At 39.0% G+C, this 19,009-nt stretch overlaps 1 protein-coding gene across 1 annotated transcript in view; it reads right to left on the reverse strand.

Annotated features, from left to right (window-relative positions):
* The window catches only part of F13A1 (coagulation factor XIII A chain), a 190,223-nt gene that overhangs the window by 96,866 nt on the left and 74,348 nt on the right, over positions 1–19,009 (reverse strand). The window contains exons 5-6 of the mRNA XM_037045364.1: positions 9,185–9,303; positions 6,494–6,601 (exon numbers count right to left, since the gene is read on the reverse strand). Coding sequence (XP_036901259.1) covers positions 6,494–6,601; positions 9,185–9,303 — 227 coding nt within the window. The remainder of the gene's footprint in view (positions 1–6,493; positions 6,602–9,184; positions 9,304–19,009) is intronic.

The raw sequence follows: 19,009 nt of genomic DNA on the forward strand, positions 1-19,009 counted from the left end.
TGGTGCTGAGCCAGAGTGTGCTGCACCGACTATCTGGTGGTGGTGATTACCACTTCTACCTCCATTAGAAGTTCTGATGGGCAATTATACTCACATAAACCATTGATATAAAAATTTGGAAACTGATTATTATTACATAACCATACTTTTGTGATAGATTCAATTGCTATAAAAATAAGAGCTATATGGGGAATGTGAAAAAGCTCCTCAGTGGTGACATGGTCACCAATACTGGTCATGGAGCACCCAGGTCCTCAGATTTCTTCCAGAACGGCTCACTCTAAGAAAGGAGATTTTACCTGTTTATAAATCAAAGGAACAGCTAGATAGTGCTTTTAGAATTTTTATTAAAAAATGCTCAGGGAGCTGTGCTGTGGTTGGTCCATATGATCAGGGACAGACTTCATATATTTATTTCTGACTTTAAGGTTCCTTTGGGATAACAAAGGTAGAATTTCTAGCCCAAGTGAATTTTTAAATGTAATCGGAAGAGTCATAATAGCTTGTTGCATGAGGAGGTTTGCTGAATGTGAAGCTTCCTGTATGATGCCCAAGGAAACAACTGGAGGAAAATAAAAACATGGTTTTGTGGTAAACCTCTTGTGGAGCTGCTTGGAAAAATATCAAAGGACTAAAGGTATTACTGTTTTTTTTTCATTCATAGAAAGAAAAAAAATAACTTTCTAAATACTGAGACAATAAGGGAACTAAAGATGGACAAAATGAAATATAACTTTATTTTCAATTTATCTATGAGATCACATATGCTTAGGGATCACAAGACCTAAAGTTCATTTTATCTCACAGGTGTATAGTCATTCATCTTGAACTGGGCCCTAGGAAACTTCAGGACCCACCACCAGTTATGGTCAGTTTGATTTACTAGCTGGAGTTCAAGGTTTTTTTTTTATAACACTAAAGAGTACACTGAACATCGATTGGTTAAGAAAAGTTCAATCTTGACTTAGTGTCCAAGAGGCACAGTCAGAACAGGTATTAATGGGGATTAATGATGGCACTGTGGTTCGATATTAGCAAAAGATCAGGGTTAAAAATACACCTGTATACCTCAAGGGAAGCAGGAAAGTCTAGGCTGGCAACAGTATAAAGACTGGAATTTTAAAATATGCCACTATATTGACATTTTTTCCTCTCCCTTCCAAAATTTCTCAATAATGTCACATCTTAAAAATTATTATAGTTGAATCACCTAGGCCCCTGGAGGAGCAAATTACCCTGGTCACCATTTTCTTGCTGTGCTTTTGGTGACTGGCCATTTGGGTATAATTTTCACCCGGGAGAAAGGGCTTCCATGAGTAAGAGCATTGTTTATTCTCACTGTGGGCCCTTGTCACCCATGTTTCTACTCCTTGAGCCATTACCCTAAACACTTGGTCGGCCAGTACTTAATTCTGGGAAAACTCTGAGCAAAGCTTGAGAGATTTACTTTCTCATATGTTTATTTCATGAGAGAATTTGCCACATTGTGTTGAAATTTTCTACTTACCAGTCTGACTTCTCTATTAGACTCTGAGCTCTGTGAAGGAGGAAACTGTTTTGTTCTTTACTGTATCCCAGTATCTAGACTGGCAGATTCTCAATGAGTGGTTGTCAAATAAATGAGTGTTTTACTACCATCAGCATCATTACAGCAATCACCACCTCCACTACCACCACCACCACCAATAGCACCATCAAACCACAGTTGGTACCTAATCCTCTTTTGGAACTCTTTCCCCAGGGTCCCAGTGCCTCTGGCTACTAAGAATTCTAGGATTTACACCTTTCTTCAAGTATTCCTCTATTTCAAAATTCACCTGTTCTGGACCCCATTCCCTTCAGTCCTCTTTTGCCAGGAGATGGATACCTAATTTGATATAGTAATCGTGTATTGGTACTAATCATTGGTCATGGCCTCCTAAGGTAATATGACCTGAGGACAAGGACAATATCTAGTTCTAGCTCAGACACTTACTTGCTATGTGACCTTGAGGGACATCATTGCCAAGGGCCTCTGTTTTTTACCTGAAAGGCCCTTAAAGCGTTTTCCAGATCACATGCACTGGTCTCTGTGCATTTCAACACAGATCTTGTATTGACAAAGTCTCAACCCAAAAGAATAAACCTGAACTGAGGTGAGATATTAGGTCTTTCACAGGGAATACGCCAGCGGTACCTGCCTAACAAGCACATAACCTAAGAAGCAACAGAGGCCGTTTGCAGCAGCAGTGCGCCTCCCTGCAGAGCTTCTCTGCCTGCCATTGCTGCCAGATCCAATCAGTCGAGGGGCAGAAACAGATTCAGACATGTAACTACCCAGCAGCAAAGCCAGGGTGCTTCCACTGTCTTCCCCTTCCCCAGGACCAGACTGTCCTTGCCACAACATGACATGGCACAACTGTTTTGCTCGTTTGACCAAGGCTCAGAGTCCAAGAGTGGTTTCTTCACAGTAATCCAGGGCCAACAACAGAATGCTTTATTAATGCTCTGTGAGCAAAGTAAGTTTTCAGATGGCACAAAGCAGCTTTCTGAAATTTTCCTGGCATATCTCCTGACAATTTTCCTTTTGGGTACTGTCACATCAGATCTGAGGTAGAAAGAAAACAGCAACCAAGCAATGTAATTTAGAGGTGAAAGTATAACTTTGAGCAAGTCTCTTCTTTTTGACAATTTTCCCTTTTCAAAAAATTTTCTCTCTTACATCAACCTGCAGTATAGCTTTGGTAAAACATACCACTCAGTATTTAGAAGAACCTAAATAAGAGGTAGCTTATATAAGGTTATAACATTTCAGGCCCAATCCCCAGACATCGAAATGACAAATTTTTTTGACTCTCTCCTGGGTGTCTCCAATGGCCCAGGGCTGTCCACATTATCATAAGCTTTTCCTATTTTTGCATCAAAGTAAAGTAATGGCAACTTAAAATAAGAACCAAATCAGCTATTGAATTTAAAGAGGGAAAAATAGAAGAGAAGGGCATCATTTTAAAGAAGAAAAGGGTATTTTTGCTGCCACTGGGAATAACAAATGCAGTTTGAGTACAGGGACAAAACCTCATTTTAAAGATGAAGTGAAGCCTAGAAAGGTTGAGTAATTTGCCCTGGATCACGTAGAAAGCGGCCGAGTCAGAACCAAAGGTCTGACCTGCCATAGGCCAGATCGATGCTGCTTTCACTTCCTCTTCAGTGGAGGAATGAAAACAAACAGGTTTCGAATGAGGTCAAAAGGCAGATGCCCTGTGCAGGCAAAAAGAGAAGGTTATGTCCATTGCACAGGCAAGGAAACTGAGCCACAGAGGGGTTTATTGTTGTTGTCCTCACTGGGGTTGATTTTGGTCAATATTTGGGTACTGTCACACCAGATCTGAGGTAGAAAGAAAACAGCAACCAAGCAATGCAATTTAGAGGTGAAAGTATAACTTTGAGCAAGTTTAGCAACAAACTTCAGATATTTAGCAATATCTGAAGACATTTTTGATTGTCACTGCAGGATGGGGAGGATACTACTGGCATGTCTCTAATCAAAGACAGGGATGCTGGGAAACATGCTCTAGTGCATAGGAGAGCCCCCAGGACAAAGAACCCTTCAAGGTCATGGACACTGGACAACAACAATTTTTATCTGGAGATTTTGCACTTAAAATCGAGGCTTCTTCTTATCATCACCACCATCATCAGAAAGTTTGCACAACCTGCGTTACTATCTATGCTCATTTAACATCATACACCCACCTACTCCCTGCAAATTCCTTGCTAATCTTCAGTGCTCGACTTAGCTGTGACCCCCTTAAGCCAATTTGTCTTTGGGGCCTCAGGCTTCTGCTCCTGCCTTTTGTCCCCACTTCACCTTTTCCAGGTGGCCAGCCAGGGCCAGGCTGCTCATCCCCACTTCTTCCTGGTGACAATTGATCCCAGGAAATTTCTGCCCTCCATCACTTTCTTCTCAGCACAAACTGAAGTCAGTGTGTTACCCTTCCCAGAACATTTATGTGTCACGTTGTATCTGTTTTCCAGAACTTGTATCCTGTGAAAGGAATTTCTAGCCTCAGTGACCACGCCCGGAAGATGTTTGAGAAGAACTCCCAAAAAACCTGTAGCAGCCTCTGTTCTTCCTGTGGACCAGGCCAGCATCCTGAGAAAATGCACACAGGCCCGTCTGCCTTGGTTCTGGCAAGACTCACAACTTCAGAACGTTTTCCTTCTGAGTTCTCTAAATACATCTTCTCATATTTTGAAGCAAAGCTCTAATTGAGAGTTTTTTATGTTCCTTTTTTCTTTCAGGCTCTGCTTAACTTCACTCAACAATTTTGTGATAGATTTCCAGGATTTGGTAACAGGAGAGGAACTGCCTGAATGATCAGAAAACAGACGATTTTTTTAAAGTGTTACCTTTCTTACTGGTTTTGGAGGCTGAATTTGCTTTCTAAAATCATTATAACTGAATAGATTTTAGAAATATTCACAGAGGTCTTTTATGGATTAAAGGAAATAATAGTTATGAAAAGATTTTGAAAACTAGCAAACATGTACTTTGAATGGATAAACAATGTTGGTGATGAAAATAGAGACACTGCCCCTAACACCACAGGCCTCCCCCTCCAAAGCACAAAGCAAACCAACCAAACCATTCCTTGAATAGATTCTGTCACGGACTTTCAAAACTCGACCATAGGCTTCTTATGGTTACTAAAATGTCAAGGCAATTTGCATTCAGGTTATGTGCTGAGTTCAAAATGTAACAGCCTCCACTTGGCCAGATGCCATTAACGGGAAGTATGGGGTTAGCAGCTTCGTGTTTGCGTCCCTCACATTGGCTTGTGGTAGGCAGCAATTCCTGGACTAGTGAAAATACACACAAAGTGGGAGTAAGCTCAGGCTGATGAGCATGCCGTCTTAGAGTGCTTGAGAAGGAATTAATTGATATGCAACCACTGCTATCATTTGCTTCCCTTCTCACTGCAAACCTGTCAGTGACTTCAAAGGAGAAGAAAAAGGGGAATCTCTTCTGTGAAACAGAAAAAAATATGATTGCCTGCAAGTCTAATGTAGGTTATAAATAGTTATTGTAAATAAATTCCTAAATTCTTTAGAATTCATTTTCTTTTCATATACAATGTAAACTAGCAACAGAAAACAAAACTGCCTTTAGAGGTTAGCTTTTACCTCCCCTGTTTAAGATATGCTATTTCATAAATTCACATGTAGCTCAGCTATTAATAAAATAAAAACAAATAAGGCAGTTTTATTTTCTGTTGATAGTTTACATTCAAAGCCAAAGGGGGTAGGATTGAAGGTGGGAGTTGGGGAGGCAGAGTGGTGGGGGTGGAAATGGAGGCAACTGTACTCGAATAAGAATAAAAAATAGGTTATAGACAAAAAAATAAATAAAAACAACCTTTGTTAAGAGCTAACCAGAAATTATATTTCATATCACTCTCAGTCTAATATTGATTGATTGGACAATATTGATTTTATTTAGTTGAAAGCAAACTCACAATTCTTCCAAAAACAGGTTATTTTTTTTAAGAAAAGTTAAGGAAATTGTTAAGAGAAGGGTTTTTTTGTTTATTTTGCTCAGCCTTTCTTGGGATAAAGTAGCACCTAGCTTGATGTGTGTGCAGAAGTACTCTGCTCGTGAGTCAGCTTTGACCGGCTCTTGTGCACCAAGGGCGGGATGCTGTGCTGCGTCTGCCAGAGCAGTCCAGACTGCACAAGAGCTGGGCATCGCCCGTGGTTTCCCCCCTTGACTGGCCCCCAACCTTCCCATCCATGGGATTCTGTTTCCCCTCCCAGGAAGCTGTTTCACTGCAGGATGTCTGCATTCTCAAAGATACTTCAGGATCTCCTACTCAGGGCAATGGGGAAGGGAGAAATGTCTAGATTTGGGGTCAGCAGGCCTGGGTTGTAGGGGGAGCTTTGTCACCAACAACCTGTCATCACACTGTTTCTTCCTAACTTGTGAAATGGCATGAGTAATACCCACCCTACTTACACAATTAACTACAAAGAATCAAAACCCATTTTATAAATGATAAAGCCCTATGGTGAGGTATTAGTGTCATAAAAGCTAGGATTAGATAGAGTCGTTTATTTCTTTACTCTTACTGTGGGTGTGAAAATGAAGAAAAGACGTGTCTTGTATATTTTTTGGTTCTTCTTGATGTTTTTTTGTTTGATTGATTGATTATGGTCAGTGACATTTTGTCATAGTCACTCCTTAGTTCCTAAGCAAAAGATTCTTAAGAACAAGTAGTCTATAGTCTCATGTCACCTATAACCTATACTTTGTCTGAAGCCAGAGAAACATGCAGTACTGAGATAGGAATTTTGTTTTATAGCATGTGACAAGTTCAGAGAATTGTATATTCTCTGAATATTCTCTGGTAAATATTACAAAGTTAAAGTCACCATTTCAATAGCTCTTAACGAATTGGCATCTATACTGAGGGAAATCACATGGACTTGGTTTTAGCACTCAGAAACTGTTGCTTACCATTGCAGACCCAACTCGGCTGACTTTGATGGGATTCCCTCGGCCTGAAAGGTCCATCTGTGCTCTGTCCATCATATACAGGCAAGCATCCAGAATGCCATCCTCAAACTATTTGGAAAAAAAAAGAAACTACTTAATGTTCACCCTGCGAGATGAGAGCAAGATGCTCTCTGGCAAGAAATAAAATAAAGCACAACCTAATGTTTAGAAATGTGTATTAAGAACTTAAAAGCAAGCTAGAAACAGAAACAGAACTATTAGAGAATCAATGTACAGTTCTTAACGATCATGAGTTGACTTGAATTTCTTCAGAAAACTGTACAAGTTAATTTAGAGGGCCTCTCTGACAGATTGGCTCCAGTGCCCAAGGAAAAGGGAATCGACAATGTACCAAAGTCAGGCCAAAATCTTGAGACCTCAGCAGTCACATGAGTCCTTGCATGTCTAGAAAATAAATGGCTCTCAGGTATATCACAGGAAGGCACAGCAGGCCTGTGTTCCTTGCACAGGAAATAGAAGGAGACCTTGTTTAGTGAATGTCTGTCTAAGATTTTCCCACTTCTGAGACAAGGTGGACCCAGGGTCAAAGAGAGGGCAGGACAAAGTAGATTATATTATCAAGGGAGCTACCTAGTAGTCAGTTCAATTTCTTTAGCAAGAACAGCTAGACATTGCAACACCAGTATTTTCTAAAAAAGGAGTGAAGATAAAGTAGTAATAAAATGACAAAATGGGAAGGGTTCACCTATACTGTACCCCACTGTACAGGAGATTTTTCTCAATACAGAAGTCTTGCAATTATCCAAGTACTTGTGACAGAAACCACAAATGTACTGGCTAATTACTATGTAAGTCTTTATTAAATCCAGTGAGAATACCAGCTCTATGTGTACTCTAAACAGATACAATGGAAGTGGTAAAGGGTAATTATACTATTTCTTCGGGTGTATAAAGAACTCATTATTCTGGTTCTTCTTAACACCTTTCAGCTGTGTCTATGGGTCATGATACCAGCTGGCAGGAGAGGTAAAAGAATAGTCGTGGAACTAGTTGTTTCCCTGCATCACTGCACACCACTGGGTTACTTGCTTCTTTATGTTTAAGGACCTGAATTAATGGACTCCAAATGACAATAGAGACAGAAAGTGCCTGTGTTCAAGGGTGACTATCAAAAGCATTCTGGCTAAGAAAGGACCCTTTTCCAGTCCTCTTTCCTGCCCACCTTAAAGACTTTTTCCTGATTAGCTCTCTATAGATTGTCATATTGGGAACACTAAGAGAATTACACCTAGAGGTTAGGAATCAGGGACCCAGTGCAAGGGTATCAGACAATAGGCAATAGGCAAAGGTTATGTCTCTTGGGAAGGGGAGAGCTTATAACCAGGGAGCCAGGGAGGGGTCCAAAACGAGGGAAGAGGACATATGCCATTAGCTCGATAGGATGTCAGAAATGTAGGTGGCAAGCTTGAGCCCTGGGCATGTGACTTTCAGGAGTCAAGGGGAAGGAGCAGGAGACAAAGGCAGGTGGACACAAGTTACAGGTGACACGGGTGCCATGGGTCAGTCTGGAGCAGGGATGAGGGATGAAGGAGAGCCTCTGTGGAAGTCAGAACAAGGCATGAATAAGCCAAGAAAGAATCATGCGACCTGGGGAGGCCATACTCTGAACTTTCCAACCTGGGCACCAGAACAGCATGCATACTTCCAATCTTTTCAACCAAAACTTTGAGAAAGGCACATTCATCCCCTCTCATGCTGCTAAGGAAAATTTGTTTCTAGCCCTGGCTGGTGTAGCTCAGTGGATTGAGCGCGGGCCTGCGAACCAGAGGATCGCAGTTCGATTCCCAGTCAGGGCACATGCCTGGGTTGCAGGCGGGTTCCCTGCAGGCCAACTTCCAGCAGGGGATGCACGAAAGGCAACCATACATTGATGTTTCTCTCCCTCTCCTTCCCCTCTAAAGATAAATAAATAAGTAAAATCTTTAAAAAAATAATTTAAAAAAAAGAAAATTTGTTTCTGAATCACAGGACATGCATTTATTTATGGAAATATGGTAAATAGCATCCATTTGCTGAATTGTTAAAGACACCAAACTGACATAGTTTGAATTATTCAATGTCTTAAATGAAATCCTTTTAAGATATTTTATATCCAGACAGTATCTTCAGGTTGCAGCTGGTAAATAAAGTGTCTTCAGGTAAAAGCACAGTGGGCCCCCCTTTGATGAAATGGTAACATTCTTTTCCAATCAGCAGCATTTTATACTAACTCTTAAAGAAGTTATTTCTTTGAGTTGGGTACACAGCTTGCTGTATCCATTGCATCGTTATCAAAACACCTTTCTTAACAGAAAAAAAGCTCAGTCCATTCCAGGTTGCAGAGCAAGGTCTGAGCTAATGAGACTTCACTGTACTGAGATACCAGAGCACCTCTACCACAATGCCATGTTTTCCGTAGAATCTCTGATCTCTGCCACATTGTAATAACCTAAGATATGTGATTTCAGCTGATAAATTATGCAGTTACCTTTCTAAGTCTCTACTTCTGAGCTCTCAGTCTTGGAGTGTCAGATCCTGAAAAGTAGGAAATTATGCTTGTCTAATATTGACATATGGCACCCTGCACTGATACATGTGACAAAAATATTAAGCAAAAATGTCCTTGACAATGACAAAGTTTAAATGGCTCACCTGGCCATAGCTCCAGCTTCTTGTCTTGATGTTATTGACGTCTCCATAAAAAATAGCCCCAATGTCATTCAGGACATACTCTTCTCTTTCTCTCTCATCTTCTAGGTACACAGCATCCTCTGCATCATAAGTGAAACATAATGACCATTATCAAACCAGATTATAGTCATATATCCGAAGTTTGTTTGGTTTTGTTCCTATCCTGCAATTTAATCAACTAAATGAAAACAAGTCTTTTGTTTCACTAAATATAGCTCATTTCCCAACATATAATTTTAGCACTGGTGAACCTAAATGTCTGTAGATAATGACATTCGCCAGCAAAATGCTGGTGAACTCTGGCTCTTTAAGTTCCAACCAGCACGATTAAATGGACATGTCTCATTAAACATCTTAGGGTTCTGGTGCATTAGTAGTTTTAGTGTCAGAATTCTATGAGGCAGATATAAATCTGTAACCAGGTCAAAAAATAATTTTCAACCTATCCGTGTTAATAGAAAACTAGCTGAATTGAAAATGATATTTAAAACAGGTCTGGGGCATATTAGAAGGCTGCAGCATTGTCTGTCATCACTGATGGGAAGAGGGGGGCTGGGGTTGTCTCCTTCCAATGGGTAATTGTTGTGGGTGTGTTGGGAAGGAGGTGCCCAACCAGCCTCTCCGCTCAGCTTTCTCCTTTGCAACAGCCTTTCTTCCCTGCGGCTCTACAGTTAGAAAGGCCACACTACCCATCTGCCTACTTGGTAAATTGGTCTGGAACATTCCCAGGGCGGTTGTGAAAGCACGGAAAGCATCTTTAGCACAGGCAGAATCATACAGGTATAAATTACACTCAGGTAAATTTGCATGTTTGGAACAGGGTCAGTTCGTGTTCTCACTGGGGACATGGTTCATTACATTTCTCTGGCCCAGGTCATACCTGCCATCCCTGTCACCTTTTCAGCGTTTTTTCTTCCTCATTCCCTGATAAAGCTTTTATCACTACTGTCCCTGGAATAGTAGTTATCATTCTTAGTAGCACATGAGAATCATCTGGGTATATTAAAAATCTCCTGATTCCTGGACTGAACTCAAGATCGTTGAAATCAGAATATTTGCGGGTGGGAGTGAGATGCAGGCATTGAGGCTTTAAAAAATATTTAATTATTTGTTTTAAGCTCTCCAGTCATTCTGATAGAGGACCAAAGCTGACAGCAAATGCTCTAGCCCTGTGCTACTGGAAGACTGGTTGGAAGAATAGCACTCCCGAGAAGCTCGTGGGAAATGCAGAAGCCCAGCCGCCAGCTCAGACCCGCTAAACCAGAATCTGTGTGTTAACAAGAACCACACAGGATTCACATACAAATTAAGGTTTGCAAAGTACTGCTCAGTGTCACCAGCTTCCATCCCTGTTCCAGGCTGTATACAGCTTTGGTGGAATCCTCTGGAGACTCCTTGGTTTTGCCTGCTCTCCAATACTTTTGTGTCTTCCTCATTCTGTTCTCTGCCTCTTGCCTCCCATTTGCCTGGTTTCACACAACTGTAAATTCACACACTTACACACACACTTACACATATACCAATGTCTAATAAACTGTGTACATTTACAGTGTACAATTTCACAATCAAAATAATAAAAATATCCATCACACCGAAAGTTTCTTGTGCCCCTTTGTAATTCCTCCTTTCTGAGCATCTCTCGGATCCCCTGAGTTCCACCAGGGAATCATTAATCTGCTTTTTGCTACTATAAGTTAATTTGCATTTTCTAGAAATTTATGTTAATAGAATCATCCAATATGTACTTTTTTTCAGGGGGCCTTGCTGCTTTCATTCAGGCTAATTATTTTGAGATTCATTCGTATTGTAGCATGTAGCAATAGTTTATTCCTCCAGGAGTCATTTTATCTTTCTAAAAAAATCAGAGTTACAGGGCGAGTGTTTAGCAACCTTTCCTGAGCCCTTCAGGTATGAGCTTTGATGCTCCAAATTGCTGGCCTTGTCAGGTTCCAGGGGCCCAAGAACATGGGTTCACCAGCGACCTCTCTATGGGCCTATGACTCTACGTGGAAACGACAGCTTCATTCAAAGTGGATAACACATGAAGAAGTGACAACCAAGTTTGAGGCCAATATTTCTGGGTAAGAGCATGAAAGGAGAGTTTTATTTTAAAAGAAAATAGTGTGAGGGTGTAAGTGAAAAGACATTAGTTGTTTGCACATATATGGCACTCACCGGATGCTTTCAAATGACCTGAAAAGAAAAAGTTACTTCTCTTTTTATTGTTTTAATAGTGGTTTAGCTGTTGTGACCATTGTAATAATAAACACTTTAGCCACTTTGGTTCCAAGTGCCTGTTTTTGAGATAGAAATTTCCTCTTATGACCATTGAGTTCTAGAACAGCCATTTAGGAATGTTTTAAACCTTTTTTCCTTATGATATAAGATGTATATAAAATTGTCCTATAAGATAACAGATGTTAGATTGGGTTTTAGAGCTATTATAAGTATTTGGTATAAAAAGAGACGAGTCAAAATGAATAGCCTAGAAATAGAAGCTATAATATGTATAGCTCTACCTGTAAAATTAACATATAATAAAGAAGGTATTGCAAATCAAAGGAAGTAACTAGAGTGTTCATTAAATTCAGCTAAGAAAACTGCTTGGGGAAAAGTAAATTTTCTGTACATCAAAATAAACTGAAAATTAATTTAAATGTGAATTTAAAAATGGAAAGCATAAGAAATCTAGAATAAAATAAAAATGAATATTTATTTGATCTCTAGATGCAAAAGTTTTAGCTAAACAAAAGCAACAGAAAAAATCAAAAGGAAAAACTGATTAATACATTTTATTTAACATAAATATAAAACTTGCTTTTCAAATATAGTAAAATTTAAAGCATATAATAAACTAGGGAAACATTTACAAGAACAGAAAGTGTTAGTAAACTTCTCTTATATGTAAAAAGTTCCAATAAATTGATAAATGTGCTGATTGAGAAAGATGCAAATACAAAACTCATTAAAAAATCATAAAGTATTTAAAAGAAAGTTAGCAAAGGCAAAACCATTTCACAGAAGAGGAAATGTGACCATACATACATAAAAACAATTTTAACTAAATAGTATTCAAAAGACTGTGAAGGTTTTAAAGGAAAAAGATATGTATGAATATCCATGTAAATTTATTTATGCATTTACACTTAATACCAGTTAATATGTGATACCAGTTAATATGATCCTCTGAATCGAAGATCACATATTTTCAAGATTCAATTTAAAAAATAAGAAAAGAAATAAAAAATAAATATTGTAGTTATTACAATCCCAATAATAATATGTGATACCAGTCAATACCAGTTAATATGTGATGAATTGGCAATCTACTATTGGGATTGTAATAACTACAATATTTATTTTTTATTTCTTTTCTTATTTTTTAAATTGAATCTTGAAAATATGTGATCTTCGATTCAGAGTAACGAATCTATCTAACCCATACAAATAATGCATAAAAATATGTATAGAATTTGTTCATCATAGAACTACTTATAATAGTGAAAAACTTAGGAAAAAATCTGAAATGTTCCAAAATAAATTATTTGTCTACAAAACAGAATATTATAAGCCATTAAAATATACTTTGAAAAAATATGTATTGATACTGAAACTACACAGGCAACAAGTAATTTACTTACTTATTTATTTATTTATTTAATATTTTATTTATTTATTTATCTTTAGAGGGGAAGGAGAGAAGGAGAGAAACATCAATGTATGGTTGCCTTTCGTGCATCCCCTGCTGGGAGTTGGCCTGCAGGGAATCGGCCTGCAAGGAATCGGCTTGCAACCCAGGAATGTACCCTGACTGGGAATCGAACCCCGATCCTCTGGTTCGCAGGCCTGTGCTCAATCCACTGAGCTACACCAGCCAGGGCCGGCAACAAGTGATTTAAATGTGAAACAAAAATCATGTACAAAATAAGTGTAATTATGTAAAATTAATTAAAAATTAATATCATTTTGTAAAGATCACTGATACATCATCTACCTCCATTATTACTGCAGATTTCTTGAAATTACCAAAAATTATGTATGCTAAATTCATAACATTAAAGGTGAGGAGCAAGAAAGAAAGCCCTGAGACTCTCCAGAAGAACTGAAGAATTCCTAGAATTAAAAATATACACAAAATAGAAAAGTATGGTAAGAAGCCTGGAACATATCCAGGGAGTCCAACATCTGCTTAAAAGGCATTTTATTATAAGATCATATGGAAAAATAAAAGAAAGAAAATAGTCAAAAATATAAGAGAAAAAATATTCCCGGCTCTAAAAAAAAGACTTATATTGTCAAAACTGAAAAAAATCATAGTGTATTAAACTTGATAAATGAAGATTAGATCCACCCCTAGATGCAAACTGTTTCAGTGTCAAAACTTCTAAGAAAAAGCAAAAACTTTAAAGTCAAGTTAAAAATTCCTATAAAAGAATAAAATAGATTAAAACTATATTTTCATGGATAAAAGTTTCTTTTTTGACAGTAGACTTTTCACAGGTGTTAGTGGATGCTAAAAGGCAGACAGTAACATCATGGGCATCCAAAAGAATAAGTGATTTTGCATCTGGAATTCTATTCCCGCAGCAAAATCCTCATTCAAATGAAAGCCAACCAACAGACATATTTGGACATGAAAGGACTCAGATTTTGTAACTTTCATATCTTTGTAAAGGTTAATCAGAGTACTGCATGAGGAAAATGCAAATACAAAAGCCTTATTAAAACTGATCCAAAGTATTGAGAAGTGATATAAAATATTATTAACAACATCAAACTAACATTTCTAATGATTTAAATATAGAAAGTGGTAATGGTTGAGTGGACATGGTAAGTAAATGTTTGCAAAGTTTCCTGTCATGTCCTGAAGGAGATTACATATGTTAATTATTTTTAGGCATTGGTAGAAAAATATTAAATGTGTGATTTAAAACTTAATTTTTCTTAAACACATGAAGATATTCTTACACTGGTTCAAAGAAAATTGGGAAACATTAAAACTCCAACTGAAGTACTATTTATCATCTTTTTAGATTGGCAAAAATTTGACAGCATACTCTACTGGAACAAACACTGTGGAGAAAAAAGATACTTTTATATATGAGTTGTAGCAAGGCAAATTATTATACACTAATGAAATGGAAATTAGTGGTATCTAGCAAAATTACATCAGCACTGAATTAGACAGTGTCTAATTGCCATCAGGTGGGGGGAGGGGAAGAGGTCGTGATTGGCGACCCAGGCGAGGGGAGAAAATGAGCAAACCCAGTGAGGCGCACAAGGTGGCTGGCTGACCACAGACATACATTCGCATGCATATGAACCAGGCAGGTTTAAAAATGGTCAGTGAGACAGACCACGCAACCCAGGGCCCCAGCAATGGGAAATAAAGCCTAAAAGCACTGATTGGAAAAACTTTCAGGAGTTGAGGTGCCGGGAGAGGTGCTCAGCCTCATAGGAGTTTGTTGGAGAGACCCACAGGGTCCTAAAATGTACACAAGCCCACACACCTGGGAACCAGCCCTAGAAGGGTCCAATTTGCTTGGGGAACTGGCAGAAGGGACTGAAATCAAGAGAGATCCCAACAAATGCCATTGCTCCCTCTCTGACCCCTCCCCCAGTCACAACCCAGCAACTGGGTAGACCGCCCTGGTGAACACATAAGTCTCTGCCCCTCATACATGGTGCTAACAGACCAAAGCATTATGGCTCAAGCAGAACAGCTCAAATCCTCAGAGCCAATACTTCTAAGTGACCAAGAGATAGCCAACCTATCAGATGCAAAGTTCAAATCACTGGTGCTCAGGATGCTCACAGAACTGGTTGATTTTACTCACAAATTAGATGAGAAATGAAGGCTAAACTAATTGAAATGAAGGGAAATGCACAGGAAATCAATAATGATGGAAAGAAAACTGGGACTCAAATCAAGGAAGTGGACCAGACGGAAGGAAAAAATGACCAAACAGAAAAGAATGAAGAAACAAGTATTTAAAAAAATGAGGAGAGGCTTAGGAACCTCCGGGATATTTTTAAATGTTCCAACATCTGAATTTTAGGGGTACCAGAAGGGGAAGAGGAACAGCAACAAGTGGAAAATGTATTTGAACAAATAATAAAGGAGAACTTCCCCAATCTGGCAAAGGCAATAGACTTCCAGGAACTCCAGAAAGCTCTGAGAGTCCCAAAGAAGTTGGACCCAAGAAGGAACACACCAAGGCACATCATAATTACATTAGCCATGAAGAAGGGAATTACATTAAAATGAAGAAGAGAATTCTAGAGGCAGCAAGAGATAAGGGGACAGTCACCTACAAAGGAGTTCCCATCAGACTGTCAGCTGATTTCTCAAAAGAGACCTTACAGGCAAGAAGGGGCTGGAAAGAAGTATTCCAGTCATGAAAGGCAAGGACTTACATCCAAGATTGCTCTATCCAGCAAAGCTTTCATTTAGAATAGAAGGGCAGATAAAGTGCTTCTCAAATAAGATCAAATTCAAAGAGTTCATCATCACCAAGCCCTTATTATATGAAATGTTAAAGGAACTTATCTAAGAAAAAGAAGATAAAAAATATGAACAGTGAAATGACAGCAAACTCACAGTTATTAACCACCACGCCTAAAACAAAAGCAAACTAAGATGACAGCTAGATCAGGAGTGGAACCATAGAAATGGAGATCACATTGAGGGTTAGCAACAGGGGAGTGGGAGGAAGAGAAGAGGGGAGAAGTTACAGAGAATAAGTAGCATAGATGGTAGGTAGAAAATAGACAGGGGGAGGGCAAGAATAGTATGGGAAGTGTAGAAGCTAAAGAACTTGTGACACATGAACATGAACTAAAGGGGGGGAATGTAGGGGGGGATGTGGGGGGAGGGGTATGCAGGGTAGAGGGGAATAAGGGAGGTAAATGGGACAACTATAATGGCATAATCAATAAAATATACTTTTTAAAAAGATAAATTAAAAAATGTGACCAGATTTTGACAACTTAAATCTGGGAGATCTATAAATGGGTATTCATTGTACTATTTCTGGTACTTTTGAGTTTCTTTGAAATACTTTTAAAAATAATTATTTTATTGTTGTTCAATTACCACTGTTTCCATTTTCCCCCAACCAGTCCCCCACCCACCCTAGCCAAACCCACCTTTCTTCCTTGCTTCCATCCTTCCCCCCAGTTTTGTCCATGTGTCCCTTGTAGAAGTTCCTGAAAACCCTTCCCATCATTATTCCCTCCCACCAAAATATATAAAGAACTCACACAACTCTACTCTAGGAAGACACAAAACCTAATTTAAAAATGGGCAAAAGACTTGAACAGACACTTCTCCAAGGAGGACATACAGAGGATCCAGAGGCACATGAAAAGATGCACAGCACCACTAGTCATCTTAGAGATGCAAATTAAAACCACAATGAGATACCACTTCACACTGGTCAGAATGGCCATCATAAACAAATCAACAAAGACGTGTTGGAGAGGATGTGGAGAAAAAGGAACCCTACTGCACTGTTGCTGGGAATAGAATTTTTTATAATAAAAATAAACTTTGCACAAAAGTATAAAAAAACTTGAATAAATGAAAGCACTCAAAAAGCTTCTAATTGGATGTGAAGATTCAAAGTTGTAAATATATAATTCTACCCAAATTAGTCTGTACAATCAATATAAACCCAACCAAAATTACACTCAGAAGTTTTAGAACTCTGCAAGCTTATTCAAAGGTTTACCTGAGAGTCTGGTTGGGATTGTGGAGTAGGTAAACACTGTGCTCACCTCCTCCAATGACGACATCAAAATTACAACTAAGTTACAGAACAGTCAACCTAAAGAACCATCTTAAGACTAGGTGAACAGAAATCCTATAAGTAAAGATATAAAGAAGAAGTCACATCAAGACTGGTAGGAGGGATGGAGATCCAAAACAGGTTGGCTGCACACACACACGTGGTGGTTGAAAGTTGGGAAATATAGCTCAGTTTTAAAGGTCTTCTCTGAGGAGCAAGGGGTCCCAGCCTCACACCAAGCTCCCCAGTTTGGAGTACCAGTGCCAGGAATAAGAGCCCACACAAATTCTGGCTGTGAAAACAGCAGAAATTTGTCCATCTGGATGGGACAGAAGACTGCTGGAAACTCAGGTATTGTCCTCTGAAAGGGCCCCCTACAGACTCACTCACTCACTCACTTACTCACTAGGCATTCACTTTGAGCTCCAGTAGAGGAACATCAGCTGAAAGGGTGGGAGACACATACAGGGAGTAACTGAGTTGTGTGGCTTTAGAGCAAGGGATAGAAAGAGTGGCCACCCTCCTGCACCTCTCAAGAGGTCCCAGAACCAACACACCCAGTGGCTGACTTCAGACCATAACAGAGTACTACCTAGTTATACCCACAAACAGCATATCCAAAAGATGGTCCTGGAAGGCACCAGAGTCAGCTGGGACAAATTCTGCTCCATGGAGTCAGCCCTCACACAGCAGTTGTTACACTGTGTTTATAGCAATACTCATAGCCAGGTGGCGTTAGGATAAGCCTCACTCATGACATGCCAACGGCAATCAAGGCTCAGGGGGGCACACACAACCCACGTGAGGAACACTCCTGGAGCACCCAGCTCAGGTGATCCAGGAGATTTTGCCACTGGTTCCCAGAGGACACCTGCTACATAAAGTTACACTGCCAATACTGAGAGACACAGAAGATATGTCTAAATGTCTAATATATAGAAACAAACACAAAGAGGCAGTCAAAATAAAAAGACAAAAAAGAAATAAACTGTTTCAAATGAAAGACTTGGAGAAAACTCCAGAAAAAGATCTAAATGAAATGAAGGCAAAAAAAAAAAATCTATCAGACATAGAATTCAAACACTAGTTACAAAAATACTCAAGGAACTTAAAACTGTAGTTGAACAAGAATAGAATAAAAAAAGAAAACAAAAAAAGGAACTTAGGAAGAAATTCAATAAAAAAGATAGTAAGAATAAAAAAAGAACATAAAATTATTAAAAGGAACCAATCAGAAATGATGAATACAATAACTAAAGAGGGAGTCAAGAGCTGATTAGATAAAGCAGAGGATTAAAGTAACAATTTGGAAGACAATATAGCAGAAAACACTGAATTGGAACAGCAAAAGGAAGAAAGAATTTTTAAAATGAGGATTGAGCCCTGGCTGCTGTAGCTCAGTGGATTGAGCACTGGCCTGCGAACCAGAGAATTGCAGTTTGATTCCCAGTCAGGGCACATGCCTGGGTTGCAGATCAGTTCCCTGCAGGCCAACTCCCAGTAGGGGACGCACGAAAGGCAACCATACATTGATGTTTCTCTCCCTCTCTCCTTCCCTTCTAAAGATAAATAAATAAATAAAATCTTTTTAAAAAATAAAAAATAAAAATAAAAAAAGTGAGGATTGTTTAAGGGACCTCTGGGACAGCATCAAGAGTAACAGCATTCACAATATAGAAGTGCCCCACCCCACAAAAAAGAGAAAGAACAAGAGAGTGAGAACCTATTTGAAAAAATAATGAAGAAAACTTCCCTAACCTGTGAAGGAAAAAGACACACAAGTCCAGGAAGTGCAGAGATCCCAAGCAAGATGAACCCAAAGAGGCCCACACCCAGACATATTATAATTAAAATGGCAAAGATTAAAAACAGAAAGGGAATATTAAAAGCAGCAAGAGAAAGACAGTTCCCTACAAGGAAGCTCCTTAAAACTGTCAGCTGATTTTTTGACAGAAAATTCTCACGTCAGAAGGGATAGGCATCAAATATTCAAAGT

Source organism: Sturnira hondurensis, unplaced genomic scaffold (genome assembly GCF_014824575.4).
Source record: "Sturnira hondurensis isolate 20B ecotype Veracruz unplaced genomic scaffold, ASM1482457v3 Scaffold0004271, whole genome shotgun sequence".
Classification (NCBI taxonomy): Eukaryota; Metazoa; Chordata; class Mammalia; order Chiroptera; family Phyllostomidae; genus Sturnira; species Sturnira hondurensis.